The sequence below is a fragment of the Triturus cristatus genome, chromosome 1_2, assembly GCF_964204655.1.
Source record: "Triturus cristatus chromosome 1_2, aTriCri1.1, whole genome shotgun sequence".
Classification (NCBI taxonomy): Eukaryota; Metazoa; Chordata; class Amphibia; order Caudata; family Salamandridae; genus Triturus; species Triturus cristatus.
This window is the reverse complement of record NC_140580.1, coordinates 606,021,247-606,046,389: the sequence shown is the minus strand read 5'-3', so window position 1 is coordinate 606,046,389 and position 25,143 is coordinate 606,021,247. Positions and strand designations below refer to the sequence as shown.

The following is a 25,143-nucleotide window of genomic DNA, read 5'->3' as shown; positions in this document are numbered from 1 at the left end:
TGAAAGCAGCCACCACGCGCCCTGTGTCTGGCCCAAAAAATGTATATTCCTTCCAGACTAGCGCCCTCCTGGGATTTGGAAAGTCGCTGAAAAGCTGCACGTTTAAAAAGATCCACTCAGTGAGAAGATATGTTAATTGCAAACTGTACTCTATGCGCCCATTGAATACCCGCTTTTACCTGCTACATCCTGGATGTCATGCAGTTGTATTGAGCGGTGTGTTGCTGTCCCCTGTAGAGCGCTATTTCATTGCTAGCTTAACCCACGCCCAGAAACCTATGACAGAAAATGAAACACAACCGTATTCCAGAGGTGCCGGAAAGAAAAAAGTCTCTGTAAAGGGATAAAAACTATTCTGATCCACAGGTGTGCTGGAAAGTTTCTCACTTGTTTACTCGGGGAGTTCTGCACCAGGGAGAAAACTGGCATGAGTAAAGTTTGCAAACTTGGAGTAAACCTTGAAATCTTCTGTTTTCAATTAGCCCTCTTTACTGCTGTGATTAGGCGCCCGGTGCTGACAAAGATTATACCTTTGGCGGCGTGGACTATCAATACAAAGCTAATGACTTCATGCGCAGCCGAACAGTGAGATATGCTGCGCAGTCTCCGTCTCGCGCGTCTCTCACTGACTCTCTGCCCCAAAATGTCGTTTAATTCACCATCCTTTGCCCACCTCTCGTTCCTTCCATTTCCTCTGTCTCCCCATGCTCTCCTCATGCTTTATATTAATTCCCTTCCCACCAGTGGCGCTCTCCCCCATACTCCTTTCCTCTCATTCACAGCATCTCTCCCACTTCAGCCCGCCCTCCTTCCTGTCAGTGGCGTCCTGTCCCCTCCTTACCACATAGCTTTCTCTTCACCTCTCTTTCGCCTTAGCCCGCTCCCTGCCCTCAGTAGACTCCTTTCTTCCTCCTCATGACAACTTCTTCCTTCCTACTCTTTGTCTCTCTTCCTCTTCATCCTGCCCCTTCCCTCCAGTTACTCCTCTCTCCCTCTCATCTTCCCTCCCAGACCAGTCTACCTCTCCCCCTCCTGATCGCACGCCCCTTCACTTCCTGTCTCAGTGTACTACGATAAAAAAAACAAGCTTTGGCATAGACAATAGGTCTCGCTTTTGGGAACTTATAAGTATTTAGTTATGCAGCACAATATCCTTGGTGCAACAACATGAACTGTTGCATGGTTAAACACTTATAAGGTCCCAAAGGCGAGACCTATTGGCCATGCCAATGCTTGTTTCAATGCTGTAACTTAGTCAAAATGAGTCCCTGAAAGATAATGAAAAGGTGCAATCCTACCTAAAGAAGACATGACCACTCCTTCTCTATCATAGCTTTCTTCCCACATTCAGGTTTTTTTACATTGATGTTTGAGGCAACAGAGGGACAGCACAACAGACATATCTGGTCTTGTGGACATGTTATTGGGTACAACTTCCAGCATTGTGCTGCTGGCAATTTTCATCCTCCAAAATGTTTTCAAGACCCAAGGTAATGAACTTGGTTGAACCACAAACTCTTATTAGACCAAACTCCATGGTAGGAAAGATATGACAAGTACCCAGGTTCCAATATGTGCAGAACAAAATCACTGGACGTACCGGACAATTCACAGAACTCCAAAGCCGCCTGCACCAACGTCACACTTTTAGTGGGTTAAAGTGCTTCCATAACTCTATACTTTGGGCCACTTACTCTTTCATCTATTTTGGGGCATGCTGTGCGCGCACTGACTTCACTGGCCATTGACGCCACTGTTTTTAGGTCTCGCCTGACCCAGTGCATGCGCTGGTCTGGCGAGACTTTTTAAGAGGGCTCCAAAAAGTGCTACCAGGCCAGCCTAGAGCTACAGTGCATGTGCGCGCGCGCCGCGCTTTTCTGTGATTACTTTCACTTTCGTAGCCGCACGGCCACTTTGATGTTTGATCGCGATCACTTTCGCGGCCGCACGACCGCTTGGCATAGCCAATAGGTCTCGCTTTTGGGACCTTATAAGTAATTAGTTATGCAACTGTTGCTATGCCAATGCTTGTTTAGCTTTATAGCCAGTTTTACATCCTACTCGAGACATACTATCCCGTTTTGGTGTCACGTAGGTGCAGGTGGCTTTGGAGTCCCATGAATTGTCCGGTACGTCCAGTTAGTTTTTGTTCAAATAGTTGAAACTATTTCATCATGGTTACCTTACTCACATTCACTCCATCTTTAACTTCTAGGACCACTGGTTCATAACTGTGTGATCAGTTGGAGGAGACAGCCGTTTGCATATTCTCTCAGATACATGTTTCCGCTTTAGCACTCGGGTACTGGTATACTATTCTTCTACTACCCTATTTTAAACACTGTAACCCTCACAGCATGTTTGATGCTTTTCTTGACCCAAAAGGATTTTATTTTGTTTGGTTTGCATTTTGTTCAGTGTGGCTTGAATGACTTTGCGCGCTGCGCGCTATTCATGATACATCATAAGTAAAGTAGCTTAGCACGCCCCTCACTTACACTCAAAGTCTTTTACTGCATTCTTCTAGGTTTGCGTTTTTCAATGCTCACGGTGGGTCAACCACAGTTTTGCATACCAACACAACTGCATGCTGGGACTTGGTATTGTCTTGTGTTCTTTTCTTTTTGTCTCTTTTCCTTTTTCCTTGCTTCTTTTTTCTCACGTCTCATTGAGAATATTGGTCAATTCTGTTTTAGGAATTGCCCAATTCAACCAATAGCCTCCTCTATTTTTGATGATGGCACGTCAGTTTTGGTTTATTATACATAGCATGCAACAATCTGACAGTTGGTTCTATGCTCATGCAAGTCTTGTCTTTTTTCTTATGTATTCTGTCTGTGTTTGAACCTGTGTAGTTATTTCCCATATTTCCTGTATGTAATCAGTAATTCAGTAATTATTTTAATTACAGTTTCCCCTGATGAAGGGTCATTCCCACCCTAAATGCCTTGGGTCATGTGTTACAGTCATGAATATGCTTTCTGATTGAGGATGCTATTTTCATGTTGTCTGCAAGTGTGATGTCACATTTGTAAACAAGACACCAAGCCCACAAGCAACTGATTAAATCTCTTCAGTTGAACTGAAAACCCCTGTTTTGTGTTTCTATTGTATGTATTGTATACATTTGCCTTTTGAATACATTTTTTTGACTATTCGCAATACACTTTTTTCGACATTGTGTACTTGGAAGCCTCACAGCGCCTGCAGTGCGTGCTGTGTCTAGTCCACTTTGGTGATCTAGCTTTTCCCCCAGAGATACCTGCCCGGGCTTGGACAGGGCCCGCTACAGTGCAGCACGCTAAGTTTGTATATATTTATCGTACAGTTAAATAGATTGTGTAGTTGGGTGCATTATAGCCATTGTTCCTAATATCAAAAAGTTACTATCTGTGGCTCTGTGTTTCTTCTATATCTCTAACTGTGTCCATAGTCTAGTGTACCAAAGCATCACCAGTTTCAACACTGAAAAAAGTTGTACTATTTCTCGATTTCCAGCGATCACTTATTCCATATCAATAAATGACATACAACCTGTTTCTTCCAGTTGAAGAGATAGAGTAAATCCCCATTGTTTCCTGCATGTAACTGTCAAATTGGTTCCCATTTCCCTCGCACTCAGTTACAGCAATGTTGTCTACTGGGGAAAACATACAAATATTTAGTGGCTGACTTGGTGCCAGAAAGTATGACCAAATCATTGCTGGCCTACCTGGGCCATGTCCACTGGCTTTCACCTATCAGCAAGGTACTGACCCGAGCGCTCTCCTTCAGCCAAGCTGCAGTCTATGATCAGGGTCCACCCTTCATTTGTGCTCAATTGACTTTTTATCTCCCTCACCAGCTGAGTCTGTCGTCATAAAGTCCTATGACTATCCCACTCTCTAAAAGAAGCCTATACTAGAGGTCAGGCCGATTTTATGGGGATGTATGATGTTACAACGCATGCTTTTACAACGCATGCTGTTACAACGAAAGTTTTACAACGCATGCGATGTTACAACGCATGCTTTTACAACGCAAGTCTTTACATCGACATACACTAGATGGCGTGCTGACATTAGAAATGTGTAATTTAGTATTCTAACTCCAGTCCACGTTGCAGTAGGGAAGGTGTTTGGATAGTAAACTACACTATTTCTAATGTTAGCACGCCATCTAGTGCAAGTCGATGTAAAGACTTGCGTTGTAAAAGCATGCGTTGTAACATCGCATGCGTTGTAAAAGTTTTGTTGTAATGGTAGTGCGGTGTAAAAGTTGCGTTGTAAAGGTTGTTCCCCATTTTATGGCCAATGCCATAAACTCTGAAACTACTTTGCTTTGCAACTTGCCATTTTTAGCATTTATTGTAGGCCCCAAATTTTTTTTTTCAAAGCTTATACATTGCCATGAAATTACTTTTCTTATATTAGCACAGTTTTATACAGATCTGTGTGACATATGTGCACCTATATAGGAGAGGTAGGTGACCTTATATAGGATCTAATTAGGATGTAGATTTACGTGCCTAAATATACATGTTTCTTGTTACTTGGAAAAACAGAGAGCAAAAGGTACCCATTTTACAATGTAATCCCTGGAGTAGATTTAGGTTTTACATAATGAACAATGCATTCGCCATCGGTTTTTTTGCTTTACATGGCCACCTACCTCAATGCCTGAATGCAGCTGGAGCTGAAAGAGACTGATGAGGCCACGTTTCAGATCCAAGGTCTGGCTGCCGCCCTCCGAGGTTCCATAGAAGCCCTCCACCTGGGAGAAAGGATGTGCAGTCAGAGATTACAAGTGCTGATCACCCTGACCTTGTGAGCACCACTGTAAATTATGCTGTAGAAGCACTTAATTTCATTCTCAAGTTTATGCAGGAGAAAAGTCCTGACGGAACACACAAGAAGGAGAATCCAATAAATTGTTTAAAGATACAAACGACACAAAAATAGCAGAGGCTATAAAACACCACTATGCACGTACTCCACGGGGTGTTAATGCCCTCGTGAAGTCTACCCTCCCTAACCACCGGATCCCTTTTATTATGTGTAAACAGCATTCAGGCAATCAAACACGGTTATATTTCATGCATCACAGCTGCGCTAGAGAACAAATGTCTTAATTTTCTCCGTAGATTAAAAAGGTGTAAGCTATTTGAGACTGCTGTCGAATTCTGTGATCAGTGTCGGAGAAAATAGGCCTGGGCACAAAAATAAAAGTGGGCGCATTAGTGAATTAGAAAGCCAAAAAGGTGTCCCATGTTTGCATGCTGGGGAAGTTTTGAACTTGTAAAAACACGCTGTCGAAGTGTTTATACAAGGTATTGAAGAGTGCATGGATTTGAACTTGCAGCAGGCAATGTTTGATTTAATATCAGGAAAATCAACAGTAAAAAACTGTCCAGCAGATGATAAAGCGGGACTAAAACTGGCCCTGTCAGACTAGCCCTTCTATCACGGCCTGATTGCCATATGGGCCAATCCGAGCTTGGCTGTGATCCAGGATTTAAGACCATTTTAAAGATGGCTGAAGCTGCCCATTCGCTTTGCAAACAACAGTGCTGCACAGTAGACTATCGCCAATGGAATGCTGGTTTTAACTTGTACAGGTCTTTGCACTGTGCGGGTTATGGTTTGTGGACCCTTCCTTTGGATGAATATTTTTGATGTATTAAACTCCTACCTACATATCTACCTACCTATGGACTCTTTTTAAGTGTTTTCTTACACACCAGAGAGAGTAGCAAACGTTTAGGGAGTGGCCGTGCTTGTTTTAACCCATGTAGTGTATTAGAGGTCTCCTGGCCTTCATGGGACTACTCCTTTGATATGAAGACCTCAGTCCCTTAGAAGTTGAAATCAGGGGTGTGCTGGTTCTATTTTATTCTATTTATTGGATTTAAAGAGTGCATGCTGCCCAAGGGCTTCCCAGCGCTAAAAAGAGCTCTGACAGTGAACAAGCTGAGCCAATGCCTAATTATTGTGGGAAAGCTAGTTCATTTGGGGCAGCACGAATTTCCAGTGGGAGGGCATTCCACAACTTAGGTTCAAATCTAGGTATCATGAACCCTGGTTGCTTTGTCTAGAAGTGCACCATGGAACACCTTGGCACTCATTTTCAAGCGAGCTCTACCCCACACTTGAACCACTGGAGGCCCGCTAGATTTTCCTTACCCTATACTAGAGGCTGTCAGGGAGGGAGACATTATAGGATCTTTCTATCACAAAGGGAGAGCAAGAGGGTAGGGAACCTAGTTGTGTCCTTACTAACATACCTTTTTCACAAATTGGCAACTAGGCTGAATTGCAAGAGAAAGTTCCTGTGAAAATCCAAAGATTTTGGATTAGAGGCCTCACACCACTAGATAGTGGCATGCTTCATCATCGGCGCCGATCCACACCCTGGTAGGATGGTACCACCATGGCGGACTCGACCAATGATGGGAGTTCTTATATAAATCATTACTGGATGATATAAAGTTACCTCGTCAAATATAATGGAATCTGAGTGGTACCTCTTCCTGTATAGTCACTTTAATGACCCACAAGACTATGGGCCATATGTATCATTCCAAATTGCAATCGCAAACGCCGAAATTCTGCGAATTTCGGCGATTGCGATCGCAATTGGGCTCAGTGGTATGTATTAAAGAAAAATGCCTTGCAAAATAAGGAATCGCAAAATTTGCGATTCCTTATTTTGCGATTGCATTTAAGGAATCGCAAATTGCTATTCCTTAAATGCATTGTAAGCACAGAAAAAGTGCAATTAGGCCTTAAGGAATCGCAAATTACCAGCAACTTTAAGTTGGTGGTAATTTGCGATTTCTCTGAAAAATGCACTTTTTTGCATTTTTTTAAGTGCCACGTGGCGCACATATATGCCCTTAGGGCATGTATGTGTTCCCCATGTGCACACATGCACAATTCAGGGGTGCAACAAGGTGTCCTTTTGACACCCTGGCACCCTTGAAATTGCATTCTCAATTTGCGATTCTCTAATTGAGAATCGCAAATTGAGAATGTCTTCCCATTCATTCCTATGGGCCTCTAGGCCCATAGGAATGAATGGGGAGGTATTCCTTAATTGTGAATCGCAATTTACAATTTGCAATAAAGGAATATGTAGGATTCGCAAAATTATTTGCAAATCCTACATACATAGCGTTTTGCAATTCTCAAATAGCGATTCGCAAAAAATCGCTAATTGAGAATCGCAAAAAAACATTGTGATACATATGGCCCTATAACCTTAATCAGGCTACTGGAACAGAGGGCAGCAAAGCTCCGGAGACTCAACCTTGGACGGAGGGTAACTAACCTCTAGAGCGTTTCCACAAAGCGCCAATAACCGAAAAGCAAATCGATAGCTACAATCGAGTTAACAACATAAGAGTATAGTACAGCCCCGGAGGATCAAATCCAAAAGCAGATCACAAAGGGATGGAAAGGTGTGGCCCCAGGATCAGGAGGCATCCCTACAGCTCTGTTTAAGGAGGATGTGGATTTCTGGGCTTCTAAGCTAGCTCCGCTCTACTCTACCATCCTAGAAAGGAACATCATTCCACCCTCATGGCAAGGATCGATCCTCGTCCCAATTTTTAAAGGAGACAAAAAATCTTCAGGAAACTATCGGTTAGTTGCCTTAATCGACAATGAAGCGAAGTATTTTGCAGGGATATTGCTCAACTCAGTTCGGGCATGGGCCGAGGCATGCTCAATAATCCCACCAACCAAAACTGGATTTACAAGCAATACCGGCACTACGGTCAATCTTATGGCACTTTCTTGTTTAATTGACCAGGCAGAGACTAGCACCAGTCTGATTATTAACTACAAATCGGCGTTTGACAAGGTCAACAGGTCAAAGCTGTGGCAGAAGCTCTCTTTACTGAACATTCCAAATGGATTACTGAGAGCTGTGCAGCTTTTGCATCAGGACACATGGGTCAGGATGAAGATTGGAGATGGCTCCAGACTATCACGACCAATTTCGACAATGTAAGGCCTCAAGCAAGGGTGCGTCTTGGCCCCCACACCTTTTGACTTATTTTTATCAGATCTCCCGGAAGCCCTGAATCTAGCCAACTCGCACACACCCAAACTAGGTAGTCTCCATTTGTCAAATTTATTGTATGCTGACGATGTGGTCCTCTTAAGCCACACAAAGATAGGTCTACAAAGGCTCCTGGATGCAACTGCCGCATACTCAAATAAGAATGGGCTTCAGAAAAATAACAAGAAAACCAAAATCCTGGTGGTTCGCCCAGGAAGGCCCAAGAAGCTGACATGGGTCTTAAACTCGGAAAGTATTGAAGAAACCAACTGCCACAAGTATTTAGGAGTCTTCTTCAATAATAACAGAAGATACAAAAGCTATTTGGGCGAACAAAAAAAGAAAGGAACAGCGCTAGCATTCGCACTCAGTTCCATCCACAAGAATGTATTTGGCCCAACCTTCGCTCCAATACTTCAGGTGGCCCAGGCAAAAGTCATTCCAACTTAAACATAGGGAAGTGAGGCGCTAAAAGGACTGGATTGTGGCCAACTAGATAAAATCATTGCAAAAATGATTAGAACGGTCTTCCAGCTACCGTCACACACTTCACCGGCACATATCAGGCTGGAACTCGGCATCTGCAAACAATCAATGGGCAGAATGATGACTTTTCTAATGAGCTGTCATTAGCTGAGGTTATCAAAGGTGGGCAGCCTAGCGCAACATTTATGGACCAACCTGAACTCAAAACGATGGCTAGCGGGGTACCGCTATTTTTCCTGCGGGCTCAACACCCTCGGCCTGAGCGAAGTCTGGGACCTACATGTAAGCCAAAATGAGTTCAAGAGGCTAGCAAAAATTAGTGCGAAAAAGCTTTCCTCAGCAGAAGACAGGGCAAGCCTCGCAGCTAGAAGTCACGGTTGGATGACCCTCAAGACATATGATCAACTGAAATCTCAGAACTACTTAACTTTCACCTTCAGTGCACACACCTAGCTCCGCTTTTTAAAATTGAGAATGGGGGTGATCCCATTGACTTGCCATCTTCCCAAATGGAAAAGATACCGTGCCCTGGAATCATGTTGGCTTTGCGGCCATCCTAGGGAAGACCTGATGCATGGACTCTGTCTGTGTCCTAACCTCTTGAAGGAAAGAAGGGCTCTTCTACGGAGGGGCTGGAACGACAAGGAGGTCAGATCGGGTAGAGGTGCAGTATTGGCCTGTTTTGATCCCAGGAAAACCAACCTAAATTGTGCACTGGTTAGGTGTATGGACCGCGCAGCAAAAAAACTAGTGGAGGGAAACTGCTTAACGTTTCCTCGGCCTGAGATTCAGACCCCTGGCTCATCGCAATAGCTGTTGAACAACTATTCTTGCGGGGCAGTCAGGCACACGAATAGTTGTCGGAAACACCAAAACAAAACGACTATCGGAAGGGGAACGGCTCATAGGCTAGCTAAATCTGGGACTCGAAAGCTACTTCAACTAGAACAACAGTTTTCCCTTAAGGGAACACCATTACAGGATTTATGGACAGTGCACTTACAAGAGAGTTTTACAATTGGGATTTTGGGTGCTTTTATTTACAGGAACCGGGGTTCTTTTTAACAAATTTAATAAGTGCTATATTTTTATTTGCTGTATTTTGCAAAGGTTTTATCAAATCATGCAATTAACTTTTCTTCTTCACTACTGGATGATAAAGCAGGTATCCAGAAGAAAGTGATAAAAATGCCTCAGTGTATACCCAAGGAGATTTCCTTTAATATTTGGACACCCTAAACACTGATTAAAAAAGGGGATTGTGCGGTGTATATGAGCTACAATGACTCAATTGCTCCAGTTACATGCCAATATGTTTTTACCCATATTTAAAGTTCATACCGGTCTGAGGCCTTTGTCAGGGCTGTTAGCATCACTGCCTGTCCATTCCATGCGCAGACATGAGGCCTAAGACTCTCAGCTGTTAGTAGAATCCTACTGGAGGAAACCTGAGAAAAATCATAAATATTTCAAGGGATTCTTCTGGACAAAAGATGTATATTAACATAATATAGTATGTTATTAGCTTGTGCCGGTGGGGGGCGGGGGGACCTATGTGGAACCGCAGCCACTGACAGGCATTAACTACCTATTTACATCAGACTAGTGATGGGTACCAAAATGGGTGAAACATATGGATAAGCTATAAAGTGCAACGCAACAAACCAATGGCAATAATTGCTATATAGTGAAGCACAGCAAACCATTATTAAAAAGACACAACACATTTGGGCATGCAATTTCATCAGAAAAAATCTTTTTGATTCAGGCTCATCTCTTACCTTAATTATGGGTTGTTCAGAACTCATGCATGTCTGGTTGGAGACACGGTCCTATAGTCGCACTCTTAAGATAAAAGTTAAACCCAATTAGTGATCTCTGGTCAATTTGGGGGTTGCGTGTCCTGTGCATTAAACACTAAATTAGATGTATTCCTGGAAATTTGGTTAGGGCAACCAGATACTGGAGAATCACACGTGGTTTATGTGCATCAATACACTTGACGACCTCCACTGTTCGATATCGTCAAATCCGATATTTGTTCAGGAAGTGCCTGAACTGCAGCAGAGGAATTCGAATGTGCAGACTCATTCTTAGGCATGCTAGGGCTGTGAGGCTGTGCTTTGTTTTAAGCAGGTTCCCGGCCAGGGCCAACCGTAACTTGACATTCCAATGGTGGACACCTCGGGGCATTATCAATCTGCGTGCAGACCTGAAAATGACCATACTTTACCGCAAAAAACAGCATTAACAAACTGACATACAACACTGTGGATTCTGTGGTAGCACATACAATGCTCATTAATACCACTCTGACCACAGGTGTTTCAAACCCCTCCCTTGAACCTGATTAAAACAAAGCACAGCCTCACAGTCACAACACACGTAAGAAGGAGTCTGCTCATGCTAATTCCTCAGTCTCAGTTCACGCACTTTCTGAACAAATATAGGATTTTCCGATATCTAACATGGAGGGCTCCAATTGTATTGATGCAAAAACACCACTTGTGATTCTCCAGTATCAGATTGCCCTAACCAAACTTACAGGAATATACCTAATTTAGTGTTTTACTCACAGGACATGCAACCCCCCCTAATTGACCCGAGATCACTAACTATGTTTAACGTTTATCATACAGAGTGAGTACAGGATTGTGCCTCCCACCAGATGTGCATGAGTCCTGAACAACCCATAATCAGGGTAAGAAGCATGCCTAAATCAAAAATGTTTTTTTACTGATGAAATGTGCATGCCCATGTGTGCTGTGTCTTTTTATAAGGGTCTCACATGCTTCACTTTATATAATTTATTGCCATTGGTTGTCATACTGCACTTTATAATTGATCCATATGCTTCACCCATCTTGGTACCCAGCTCTAGTCTGATGTAGATAGGTGGCTGATGCCGGTTGGTGGCTGCTCTCCCATGATGCCTCCCACCGGCGCAAGCTAACAGCATATTATATTATGTTAATACACATCTTTTGTCCTGGAAAAATCCCTTGACATATTTATGATTGTCCCAAGGTTTGCTCCAGCACTATTCTACTAAAAGGTGAGAGCCTTAGGCCTGATATCTGTGCATGGAACGAATGTGTAGACAGGCAGGGACGCTAACAGCCCTGAAGAAGGTCTCAGACTGGTATGGGCTTTAAATGTAGGCCAAAACATGTTGATATATAATAGGGGCAATTGAGTCATTGTTACTCATGTATACCCCACAATACTCTTTTTTTTATCAGTGCCTAGAATACCCAAATAATAAAAGGAATTTCCTTGGGAGTATCCTGAGCCATTTTGTATCACTTTATTCTGCATCCCTGATTTATAATCCAGTCACCATTTATGTAAGAACTGCCACCTTTAGTCGAGTCCACCCAGGTGGTACCATCCTACCAAGGTGTGGATATGAGCAAATGATGAAGCATGCCGCTATCTTGTAGGTGAGGCATCTACTCCAAAATCTTTGGATTTTCCCAGGACCATTCTCTTGCAATACAGTCTAGTTTCCAATTTGTGAAAAAAGACACTAGAGAATGCCATTATTCACTCATGTACCTTTTCAAATGCCACCCTGACGTACATTAAGCAACTGTAGAGTAGCAATTTACAGTGCCTCTTGGACTCTAGCTCCAGATGAGACGGGGTTTTGGAGTGGTCCATCTTGGCCTGTCCAGACCTAAAGCACATGTGTTTATTCATATACAATTCTTTCTGCTTGGCCCATCAGCTCACAATTTCCAATACGACAGTTAAACAGGATTGAAAGGCACAGTTAAACAGATACATTTGTCAATGAGCAGAGAAACTGCTCAGCAATAAAGTTTTAAAACTCAGGGTAAATTGTCTCCCACATGTTGGATATCCTATGTGTCACCCACTGTTATTTTGAGTGGGAGCAAAGTGGTCTATATATTAAATCCTACACTGCACTGCCTACCAATTAAGTTCTATTTTTTTTGCTTAGCTCTGCATGTATGTAAAAACTCAAGTGAATCCACACTTTTCCACTCTAAAGAGCATTTCATATTTCAAAATTCAGATAATGATCAACTGTTGAGGCCCTAGCTGGCATGCTATTTTTGGAGTTATCTAACAACACATGATGGTAAAGGCCTTGGTGCATGCATGGTTTTCTATTAATGACGCTCTTAAGACTTCGTTGAGTAGTGTGATAGAAAACGATTGGACACTGTGATCTAGAAAGACTCTCTTGAGGCACTCTTTTATATGAGGTGTGTCCCAGATGGTAGTGCAGGTGCAAGCTGTTTGAGAGGTTGCACATCAGAAAGCACAGCACACTGCTAGAGTGGCTGCCTCTTTGATCCCTCTTTAAACGTGTATGTGAAGGTTCCTTGGAATGAGTAAGTGGTACTGAGTGTGCAATATCACATTTACTGTCATCCATTTGTCGATAAGATCTTGAATGGATTGTCCTTGTTTTTTATTTGGGCATTTTGGCAGCAACCTTTGATTATATATCCCATGTGACTCATTAATTTTGGTTAATTAAAATGCAAGTGGTAACTGTAGTTACATCACACTAACTTTGGCATCTAACATTACGGGAGGTGACACATCCTTTCACCCTGTATCTCAGGAAATGATGCCAAATGACATTGATTTTAGTATCAAAATTATAAATAATCAATAAAGTCAAGTGCATACTTCAAACAGAAAATGTACTGATAAATCACAGGAAGACAAGAGATTAAAAAACAGTGGTCATAGCCTAAATTAATCAAAATGACTTGAATTACTCCTTATCATTGTTAATTAGTTTTGTTTTGTGATCACTTGTAATTCACTGTCATTCATGTGAATCACAGTGATGAAAGGTTTATTGAAATACAATTTGTAATGCATTTACAATATTAAAACATGGAAACACGCTGAAAAAGAGTATGTTCTTACATTAATTTAATTTTATGATCTAACCTAAAGAGTGTACATTGCACTGATGAATGTACTGAATCTTTAGAACTGAAAGTGTAGGCTGCAGAAAGTAAAGAGTGCTCATAAGACAAAGTTTAACTTCTGCTCTCGGCACTGGCTTTGCTCTGTAGAGGGCCCTCTTAACCAGTCTCTCCATGACTTAACCCTGAAGTAGAATCAAAAAGAGGCTGCAATCTTTGTTTTACGTACACAGACTAAAGCAATAACCACCATTATCTCTGGTGGGGAAGGACCCTTATAGTGAAGCCTTGCTAACAAACCTTCCATTCCCAAATCGAGTAACCACATTTTTATGATCCTATTCTGTTGCTTTTCCATATTTCTCCCATGCATCCACCAGTGGTCTTTCCTGCCCCATACATTTGTGATGCTCCTGTCACTTAACCTGCACCAGAACTGCTCTTCAGCTGTAGGCTGATAGGTGCACAAAGTACAACACTTTTGAGATTGGCAGGTTCTGGCATTTTCCTTTGGTGCTTCTTGTCAGAGTATGAATCTTTCACACTCTGTGGGTATAAATCGATCGTCCTCTGGGTGTTCTAGTGGTTAAGCGTAATTGTCAAGAGCACCATGTTCTGTGTCACCCACTGTAAGTGTGTTTGGCAGCAACATGAAAAATACATGTACATCATCCCCTGCCAGATGCAAAATTTAACCACTTGAGGTCATCATCTCTCTATCTGTAGCTTTTAGGTCATATTAAAGCCTTGCTATGTTGGAGCAAGAGTTGTATATATCGACTGACATATCAATTTTTTAACTGAAGTATATGTCACTGCCATTGAGCTTGTCTGCCCTTTGAGGCGCTGTGTGACGGTGACTTTTCACATATTGCTGCCAACTGTTGTTGAGTGTGAGCAATGTAGTAGTGTGTTAATGTTGTTTTTTGTGCCACTCACATGCACTCGTCTTCCTTTTTGCCTTTTTACAGTTCACACATGCAAATGTGCTCCCTTGGGTGAAAGATAGTGCAGAACCCAGGGGAGACCGCACATGCACAGGGGAGCATGAGGAGGTAGAGGAGACTCAGAGTACTGTGCCAGAGATACACCTTTCTTGAGTGGACTTACCTTGCTACGAAATCGGGGGAGAGTGAGTTCCGGGAGGGTGAGACATCGAATATCAGTGCTGATAATTGAAATTGAACTGCTAGTCCCTGGAGTAGAGGCTAATGGAATGCCATTGTCTGTACCATATCCACCGAGACTGAGTGGCTTACGGAGCTTGATTTTGGAAGACCTCACGTTTCCAACCTTTGGGAATCTGCCACCAGCTCAGGAGATTGCAGCGTTTCGCATTGACCTTTTGCAGCATGTCATCAAAGAAATTGGCTCTGATCTCATAAGGGATGTAAATTGAACTGTGAACTGTAAATAGAAAACCTTTTACTCAAAAGAAGATAACCTAGGCCTGAGTGGAACAAGAATAAAGTTAGGGACTTTTTTTCCGTAGAAGAAGTAAGAGGGCAAGGGGAGTCTTCCAAGCTGTGTAAATATTGTGCCATGAACTGAGAACTGTTTCCATGATCTCAAGAAACTGCATATGAACGTTATTGTGCAAGAGTGAGAGGCAGAGAAAGAAACTTTGCATGGATCCTCTTAAAAGTCACAATCTGAACTCAGTCTTAAATGGAGTCTGGAAATTTGAATCATAGGCACAAATGTATAATAGGTACACTTATTGTAGAGTTGATTCTAGTAATAGCTGTAGTCATCATTATGTCCACTATAAGTTTACATGAAGCTGAAGGTAAGGGGGTGGAAGTATATGGGACAAGCACCCCTACCATTTCTAGCACAAAATAGGGTACAGTAGGAGCTGACAGTGCTTTGATAGAACAGACAAGCCGCTTGTCCAAAGGTGATTATACGTTGAATGCTTATGCAAAGTTATTGTATGAGTATGTAAATACCATGGATGTGAGAGATTGTTACGGTACATGCAGCAATTACCTGCCTCGGTTGAGGAGGATAATAGGTATCATCAACTGCTTTTGACGTATGGTATTACTTGTAGTCTGCTGCTTAGCATGTTTTATGATTATTACAAATAGGAAGAGAGAATGGGAAAGTAATTCATATCTACTGTTACATTAGACACAGCTTATGCTCATAGATATAATCTAACATGTAAGCTAACTAATATAGAAAATAAATTTGTAGATTAAGTAGAAGACAGAAACAGGTCATTAATGGTTAAGTTTAACAATAGAAAAGGAAATTTTGAATGGGCCGAGGAAGAGTTAGCTCACAAGGCTAAGGGAAATTATGGCCTAATAGCTTTGGATTGGGAACAGCGAGGAAAGCATTGCATCAGGCAAGTACAGACATATTATAACATCATATTTGTGGGACAGAGTGTATGTGTGATCACATCCTCACCGTTGATGCTTCTTCAAATAAGTTTTTGCAGGATGCAGTGCAAGTGTTGGCGAATGTGTATTTCGTGTGTGCAGTAAATGTGTATGTCCAATTGCTGAACTATTGGTATGGCACATGTTATGTGGCTGTTGTATTCCCTAAGATATACCACGTGGAGGATTTGCAAAGTTTGGAAGGAGTCACCACATAGAGAGAGACATGGAGAGACGGTAGGAGTGCAGGAGAGACTGTAGGAGTGCAGGCGAGACTATAGGAGATATGTTTGGAGCAATGATACCCAGTTTAGGAGTGGTCTTAAATGGTGTCAAGATTAAAAGGTTGGCAACTATAGTAGATAAGTTGTCGGTCAATCGAGCTCAGTCATTGTTACTTGTAGATGGAGAGATGGTCTCAATAAGAGCAATGATGATGCAAAACCGTCGTGCTTTAGACATGTGATTAGCAAAATAGGGCTTTGTCTGTAAAATGTTGAGGGTTCAAAAGTGCTGTACTTATATCCCATACTGTAGTAAGGACCTGAAGAAGTATATAACTAACATCACTGAGATACACCATGAGATCCATGATTTGGCAACTGAGGGAGTTTGGAGCAAAGTTGGAAAAGGGTTTGGAAAAGTTGAAAGTTGGTTTGCGAACCTTGGAAAGGGAATTCTTGGTTATATCCTGAAACCAATAGTAATAGTTGCATTGTGCGTTATCTTGTTGATGGGAACAGTGAAGGTGGCATCAGTCCAGACGAGCTGAGAATTCTCTTAGCGAACCAGAGAGGAGCCTGGAGAGACTGCAGGGCAGTCATTATGAGAATCTTAAGAGCTTAGAGAGATTTGGACAGGTGGGACTGGCTATAATGCTAGTTAAGGTCGGTTCTTTCTACAGGGAGTTGTAACGTGCATGTGATGACACTTGTGATCAGAGGGGGGACTGTTGGAGTGCAAATGTTGTTCTTTTATTTGTTGGGTGCATTATAATCATGGGTAGTCCGCACCTACATATAATCCTTTATTGTATAACTTAGGCAAATAGAACGTGAACTGTAATAACGTGAAAGGTGATGTGCTAGGAATTTGTTCAATGTGCATTTGAAGAAGTTAACGTTGCAACTACGTATGGTTAGTCAAAAACATTAACCTGCAGAATTTGTACATGTCACTGACGAGTACTCACACAATTGATGTGCCTATGTAACCTGTTAATTTAGATGTGCACAGTAATAACATTCATATTATATGTGTAATTTCATGAGGCCTTCTGCTATTTCTTATGTTGACCGATTTCTGTAGGCCTGATTTGTATTTTATCCTCTGGAAGCTCTCGCATTAGACGTACTAGCAAATTTCATGTGCATGTTGGATTTGTTCTTTCTCATGTTTCTGTTGCAGGTGGAGAATTCATCCTTGTTAGTTAGAATAATGTCTTTGCTTTAGGGGTTAGGCTTAGGGAGGAGAGGATGTATTGAACAATGATACTGATAACAAAGAACTGTTGTACTTTCTCATTGGAGTAAACCTGGGAATCAAGCTCATTTTGCTTAGGCCTGGGAGAATTGCTGCCGTGTGTAAAATTACCTACAAGGAGGTGGCTTGACTGGATGGTGTGATGCAGCAATACATCTTGGGATACTACCTGCGAAAGAGAAGTATCGAAGTCAGGGACAGTGTCTGGAGACTTCTATTTTGCCTTGAGAGGGAGAGCATCTTAAAACGAGCTCTGTAGCTTCATGCTACTTGACCTATCTAAACGTGAAGAGACTTCTTAGGAAGACTTCACGCTCTAACACCTTTATGGATCTTGCCTTGAGAAATGCTAAGTAGAGATGTTACGTTAGTGGTAGTGTAGGGACAGACTAATGCTTTATACCCATGAACCTCCAATCAAGGGGAATCTGGACATTTGTGCCATTATCTTCTGTATCCTGATTCTCAAACTGATTATCCTGTGCATGCTGCACCGCCTTAACTTCACCCGTGGGTTCGGCTTGGTATTAGTTCCAATGTATTTCTACACCCTCATCTTGAGGTGCTTATATGTTCAATTGTTCTTGGCCTTGTAATAAAATAACTAAATCTATTTGGGAGTCTGTTATTCTTCTGAGTCATAGTTCCTTGGAACAGTAATGATTGACTGGCTAATGATTTTCCTCCCTTCCACACTTTCATGCTGACAAAAGGAGACACCGGCCTGAGGTTCCAGAGTAGATCTAAAACGTGGAACCCAGCACCTTCAAGCCTATACAGTGCTTTCGCTGTTAGGTGATCTGTTGTAGGTACTCTGTGCGGGTCTGACTCCTCTCACACTTTGGATTGGCTTTTGTGCTTGTCCTTAAAAAAATCTTAGCCTGCAAACGGCTAATGGTGGCTGTATGTCACACCTTTTTCCAAAACTTCACTCCCATGGAGTTTTGATGCGGGAGCTAGCAGTGGTGCACACAGTGGCTGCTGCGGCAGGATGCACACTTTGCTCTGACAGCTAACCTCCCGCCCCATTAGTTCCACCCTCTCTCCTGCCCATCAATTTACTTAGTATCACCCCCTGCGATTCTACCAGTTTGAATTTTTGCTTTACACAAAAAAAAATAATACAACTGTGAGCCCTCCATCTAGGGGTCACGTGGGTCATGCCGTGACCATCTGGTGTCACTAAATAAACAGAAAGCAAGTGCCCTATGCAGCTTCACTTGGATCAGACAGAGCATTCTGTTGTTCTTCCGGGCAGGTATGTCACTGTTAATTGGGCCCAAGCAGGCTGTAGGTTGTTTCTTCCTTGTACTGCCTGTGCCAACAGAGACATCATGGCACTGTGCCCCTTAGCCTGAGCAGGTAGCGGGGCTGTGTCATGTGTGGCGGGGTGTGCATGCAAGTGCCAGGCTGCCAAGACACTAGGTTGCCACCAGGCCAGTATTATAGCAGCCCCACTGATAGATTCAGGTCAGAGGCCGGTGCTGGTAATTATTAAATACGGCAATGTATTGCTGGTATATCTTTGTCCTTTCCCATGTGTGATAAGGTAGCTGCATATCCCCATTTTATTTTTTGCAGTTTTATATGGCGCAAACTTGACCCAAAGGTATCAGAGCGCTTTATACGAGCACCAGTTGCATTGCCTTGTCAGAGGAGCCTAGGCTGCTTCCCCACCCTTTTGGAGGAGATCATTCTTTCATCGGGAAGCCTCAGTAAGGAAGAGACTGAAAGAGCCAGTCGCAAGAAACCAAAAAAGTTTGTTGCTGTGTTTCACGAGGAAGTTGAACATGTGGTCTTTTTTATTAACTTAATTGGATGCCGGTGTCATTTGTTTTCTTGTTTGTTTGTAAGCGCTGCATACAGAATGGGCGAAGTACACAGATCTGGGTGAAGTACCGTGTGCTGAATGTATCCCTGAACCCCCAGCTCATGAGGTTCTTAAGCTATTTAAGGCCCAGTGAGAATGCACTGGTATTGAAATGTTGGCCCCACTTGAACTTTACGTTGAAATGCCTTAAGATGTATGAATGAATTTAACTGAAAACAATTAATGGTAGAATAACAGAATTATTTGAGTTATTAAATTCTAAAGTTAAGATCAAACGAGTTATAGCTAAAAGTGCTTTATATGGCATTTGCGGGCACTAGAATTAGCACCAACGCTCTTAGCGTAAACTGTGTTCAACTTTCGATTTGCCGCACACTTAAAATTGGCTTGTAGCTGGTGGTAACAGAGTGCATAATGGCTGATGTGCAAAAACAGGAACAAAGTGGCGTTTCTACACTTTTTCACTCTGTTTGTAAATTAGACACAAAAAAATACCTTGAGCACAGGTTCCAAATGTAACAAGGGAAATCACGTTTACACATTTGTAGGGTCTGATTGATCTGTCAATATTGTGATAAGCTGCTACCAATGCTGTAACTTCATAAATTATGTGATAAGTTATGCAAATGCTGATCTGACGCTGGTGCACTTTTGAAGTCCAGGCCTGGCTTGTTTTGTGGAGGATAGAGACGAAAAAGTGATTTCAAAACTGTATTTTCGCTACATTAAACAAGGCTTCTCAGTCCAGCTAACTAATCCAATTCAACCCACTGCACAACGCATACATACACTCCATGCCATATATGTAACAAGCATTTGCAATGCAAAAGGTCTCACATTTACGGAAATTTAAGCTATTGGCATTGTAAATCACAATCACTTTTATTTATGTTTTAAAAACCAAAACATAAATAAAAGGCATTGTCATTTACAATGCCAATAGCTCAAACTCGCGTAAATGTGAGGCCAATTATATTGCAAATGCTTGTTTGAACTGTGAAATAGAACAATAATCGGGGTTCAGTGGCCCCTCGGGACTCCTTACTGCAGTGCAGCTTCACCAATGAAAGGTACGCCCCTGATCAGCGCCCTCTGTTGTCTTAACTTTACCCATGCTTTAAGGCACTTGCCAAAGACACATGTATCAGTGGCTTGCAGCGGGGAGTGGCAGTTGCCGCCCCTGATTCCGTGCCCCACTCCATGCCTCAGATTCTGCCAGTTATGACAGCTGTCGTCATCGAAAAGGGCCTGCATGGACAGCAGCGGGCAGCTGTCACATGCCAGTGTACAAAGACCTGACCGTGACGTCTCACACTGCTGGGCAAACATCAACCCCTGAATATGTTTACCATCCCAAATCTGTACATTCTGTGTCCAATACCCAGGGCATTCTAAGCTAGAGGAGACAGAAGTCTGTACCAAGCATGGAGCTTCTCACTGGGCAGGTAAGGGCAGAAGGAGTGGGTTCTGAATGCTCGGACCCAGCTCTCTTTTGACTCCCTTTCAATTTTCACTGGCAAATTCTGCACCGTCCATTCAAATGCAAGTTATCGGATGTTATTCGAAATTTGCAATAACCAACCATGTTTTTTACGATCAAAGGGACTGGAAATGTATTTGTTCATTAAGTAAATGGAAATATCTGTTCGCAGTTTGTATCTACTGAGATCATCTAGAATTCAGTGTCACTATTGATGGATTCTGAATTCTGGAAACAGCAGATCTGAGCTCTGTCTCAAAAGGTTGGGTCGGACTGGTTTAGAGGGCAATCTGACAATGCCAGAAGGGCTGGTGTGACCGGTTAGTGTGTGAGCCGATTTTGTGGCTGTCAATTGTGTTGTGTCGTGGTCAGGCGGGCTGGTATTTGCTGTTGATATCCCAGACATTGCTACAAACAGTGTCTGCAAGAAGCACAAATGCATAGGCCTCCCATGCCGTGCAAAACACCTGTACAATTTGTGTTTGCAAGGACCACGCTGCCAAGTTTTGCTAACGTGGGCCACTTTTTTAGCTGTGAGATTTGTGGATGAGGGCCGCTTGAATAAGTTATCTGGGTCGGTAATGTGGACCACTTTTATAGTTGGTGTTCTGCCTATTTTCTGTCGCAGACCGGCCCTGGTTGGAGTGGTGGTGTTTAGAGAGCCCCCTGGAGACACGAGGTGATGCGGTCTCCACCTGTTGAAGAACAGTAATTCAGAAAAGGTTTATAGGGTCACTGTTACTTACCTTCAGGAGCATCATTAAAGTTGCGCTTCCGGGCACTTTTCTGGCTAGATAGTCCTCAAATACATAATTATTGTTCGGCGGGAAGTCGAAACGTGTCAGGGTTTGCATTGTTTCATTATGCCGCATGTTGTATACTGACAGTGCTGAACCCAGCATGCATTTTAGTAATGCTCTATAATGCCTAATACACCCTCAAAAGTCTCTAGACACTTTCCCAGGTTTGTAAAAGAACTGTTTTCGCACACCAGATTTGGCATTGGTTTCATCGATCTCTGCGTCACCAAAGGAGTCTCTTCTATTATCATTTAAATAGATGGCCTACCAAAAATGTCTAGCACCAGAGCAGTAACCTACCAGACGATTTTACTGGGTTTCCAGTGCCCAGTTACGAGAATTGTATTTTTGTGCTCAAGGTTGCACATCTTGCAAGAACCTGCTATTGCTTTCAAGTGCTAATCCGAATGCAGGCATGTAACACTAGATAGATTTGCAGTCCAGGGGCTTGTGACACGCCCCTGTCTGTGAAATGCAGAAACTGAGTTTGGTTTAAGGCATGGACTGTCTCCCTTCCTCCTCGGACTCCCCACAGTGGTCTGTAAAGGTACCGCACGCTCTACTCTAAGCGCCTACGGGTAGTCCCTTTGCACAGTGCCTCACCCTTCTGCATCTCTGTGTGTCATTGGGATGCTGATGGTGGTGTGAGTCCCTCAAGGCGGTGTCTGCCCGTCCACTGTACTGAAATTAACTGGCCTTACAGGGGTTCATCTCTCTGTGTGCCCGCTGCGCTCCTGGGGAGTCCAGAGAAGCATGCACACTGCCCCTTAATCACATAACAGTCAAAACTCATTAAACGGGGCAACAGGCTGTTCATTTTCATTTAAATACAAGCATTTGCCCTGCAATAGGTCTCGCATTTATGCAAGACCTATTACATTGCAAATGGTAGGCATCACCGACAACAGGAGGGAGGGCGGGTGGGGGGAGAAGGCACGGACAACGGGAGGGAGGGCAGGTGGGTGGGGAGAAGGCACGGACAATGGGAGGGCAGGCGGATGGGGATAAAAAGGCACGGACAACAGGAGGGGGGCTAAAGAAGGCACCTAAGCATGTTGTGCCTGCAGTAGGAGAACCTCATTAAAGAAAATAGTGCTCACAGTCTAAATAACACATACAGTGTATAAACTGAAGTAAAGGGGCCAGTCACCATGGGAGGTGACAAATGAAGAGGAGGCGGTTCTAAGGAGGGGCTAACAAGCCTATCCGAGAATCAGAAGCCAGCATTTAGGACAGACAATGACACAAGCCAATGGCAAATATGGGCGGAGACTGGGCAGTGCTTCTATTCGCTACTACACCACAACAAGTTTTGCAGAGCAGCACATGTGCGCTAGCTCTAAGCTCGACCTAAAAGGCATTGCCATTTACAGTGCCATTTACATTGCCAATAGCTCCAACTCCAACAAATGCAAGACTGATTGCATTTCCAATGCTTGTTTTTGTTTGACCTGCCCCAAGGAGCTTTTTGGTTCAATAGATTTGTCATTCTTCCTGCTCAGAACCCAATACTACAAACAGATCCACACAACCCCTGTGTGCTGCCTTTCAGTGCCACCTAGTGATCACAAACAAAAAAAACTGAAATCCAGTGTGCAGATGTGTAATACTGGGATATTATTAATAAACTGTATGAGCCCATTCCACTAAACAGTCAAAGGGAGGAGAAGGGTCGGTGAGGAATCTGTGTTTAGGTACAGTCTCTACCCAAAAAAGCATTACTAAAGTAAGTAACTTGTTCCTCTAATTAAAGTCTTCTAACCCCAGATTCCTCACCTTGTGAATAGACACCAAAGCAGTACCTCCTGAGGTGGTGGGTCTGTGGAATGGCTCAAACTAGGAAAGCCTGGTGAACAGATGGGATGCAATGCGCGTCCCGCCGGACCTGACTGTTCAGGCAGTATCGCTTTATGGACATATGGTGGGACACCCACATAGCAGCCTGGCAAATGTCCACGGTAGCGCAGTGGTAGCCCTAGTGGAATACACTTGTAAACCTTCTTCTTGGCCAACCCATGTCAGATCTCAATGCATAACACAATCAAGAGATGGTTATCTTTTGCACCGCTTTGCGGTTTTTAGCTCCAGAGAAACTGACAAAAAGTTGGTTGTCCAGTTGGTGATCCCTTGTCCGATCTATAAAGAAACTAAAGGTCCTCTTAGAGACAAGCAGTGGAGCCATTCTTCCTCCTTGGAGAGGTGAGGTGGAGCATAGAAAGCAATCAAGGTAATGGATTGTCCTATGTGAAAGGGCATGACTACCTTCAGCAGGAATGCTTCTTTTGTCCGAAGGACCAGTTTATCTGGGAAGAATGAAGTGTATAGCTGCTGCACAGACAAAGTCTGAGGTTCACTCACTCGCCTGGCAGATGTTATGGCAATGAGGAATGCCGTCTTGATGGTGAGTAGGCAGAGAGGACAGTTGTACATCGGTTCAAAGGGGGTGCACATCAGATAGGTGAGGACCAAATTAAGGCTCCACTGCAGCATCACAAAAGGTGTTGGCAGGACCATGTGGATCAGCACTTTTGAGAAACGCATCACAATAAATGATTCAAAAAGGAAGGGCTGAACTGGTAAAGATATGAAAGTCAAAATGGCCGAAAGTCAGCCCTCACAGTTGCCTATGGCAGAGACTTGCTGGGCTAATGAAAGACAACTTTGTGTTCAATGGTTGGATGTTACAGGTGGGACACCAAACCACAAACTTCTCCCAGCGTCCTGCATAAACAGTTTTGGTAGATGGATGCCTGGCTGCCAATATCATGCCAATTACTTCGGGAGGAAGATCGAAAGCCCTCAAATGTCGTTGTTCTATCTCTACACATGGTGGTGTAGGTTGTGCAGGCTTGGGTGAAGGACCTGGCCAAGCTGCAGCAACAGAAGGTCCTCCCATAGAGGCAGCCAGATGGGAGGACTAATGCGAATGGCCAGAAGGAATGGGTACCACACTCTCACTGCCCAGTCCAGTGCAACGAAGATAACTTTCTTGAACTTTTGCTGTACTCTGGTTAAGAGAGGCAGGGGTGAAAATGCATACAGAAGTCCTGATCCACAGGCCAGGTGAAGGGCATCTCGGAGAGAGAACCACATTGGGAACTCCAGCGAGTAAAAGGTTTTGGCACTGCACGGTCTACGCGGCGGAAAAGGGTTTGAGAAAGGGTTCCTCCCACCATTGGCGGTTCCTGCATGAGGGCGTAGGGGGCAGAGCACACCAGTCTCAGAGGACGGAGAAGGAGATTGGACTGGTCTGAGGCTGCGGCACTTACACTGTCCATTCTGGTAGCAGTGCAGCACAGCCGTGTACAAACACACGCTGCGCATGCGAGGTGGACAACTTCAATACCGCCCAAATCCCGCATGTGCAGTGTGTGTCTGTAAGGCAGTGGTGAGGGCAAGCAGGAGCTACTTAGAGCAGCAGTTTTGCCAGGACTTTGGTTGAATACTCGGCTCGACCGGATCTATGACGTAGCTCATAACATCCTTTTAGGATACCGCCTCCTCCTGTGACTGGCTGACCCTTGTTACTGTCAGAGAATAGGAGGCGGGATTTCCAGCACTGCTTCCTTCAGTCTGTGCTGGGTTCCTATTTCCCTCATTCCTTCAATGAGCTGCATCTGGGCCCGAGAGACACCTCTGGGAGAAACACCGTGTCCGTGACCAAGCTGAAAACGGTGAGTATAAGTGCACCTTGCCTTGTGTTTCAATGGCC

At 43.5% G+C, this 25,143-nt stretch overlaps 1 protein-coding gene across 2 annotated transcripts in view; it reads right to left on the bottom strand.

The window, feature by feature from the left end:
- The window catches only part of LOC146867721 (microsomal triglyceride transfer protein large subunit-like), a 374,501-nt gene that overhangs the window by 288,715 nt on the left and 60,643 nt on the right, over positions 1–25,143 (bottom strand). For both annotated transcript variants that reach the window (XR_014962100.1, XM_085607151.1), the window contains exon 5: positions 4,651–4,752. Coding sequence is in view for 1 of the 2 variants with exons in the window: in XM_085607151.1 (XP_085463277.1) it covers positions 4,651–4,752 (102 nt within the window). In the remaining variant the exon portion in view is untranslated. The remainder of the gene's footprint in view (positions 1–4,650; positions 4,753–25,143) is intronic.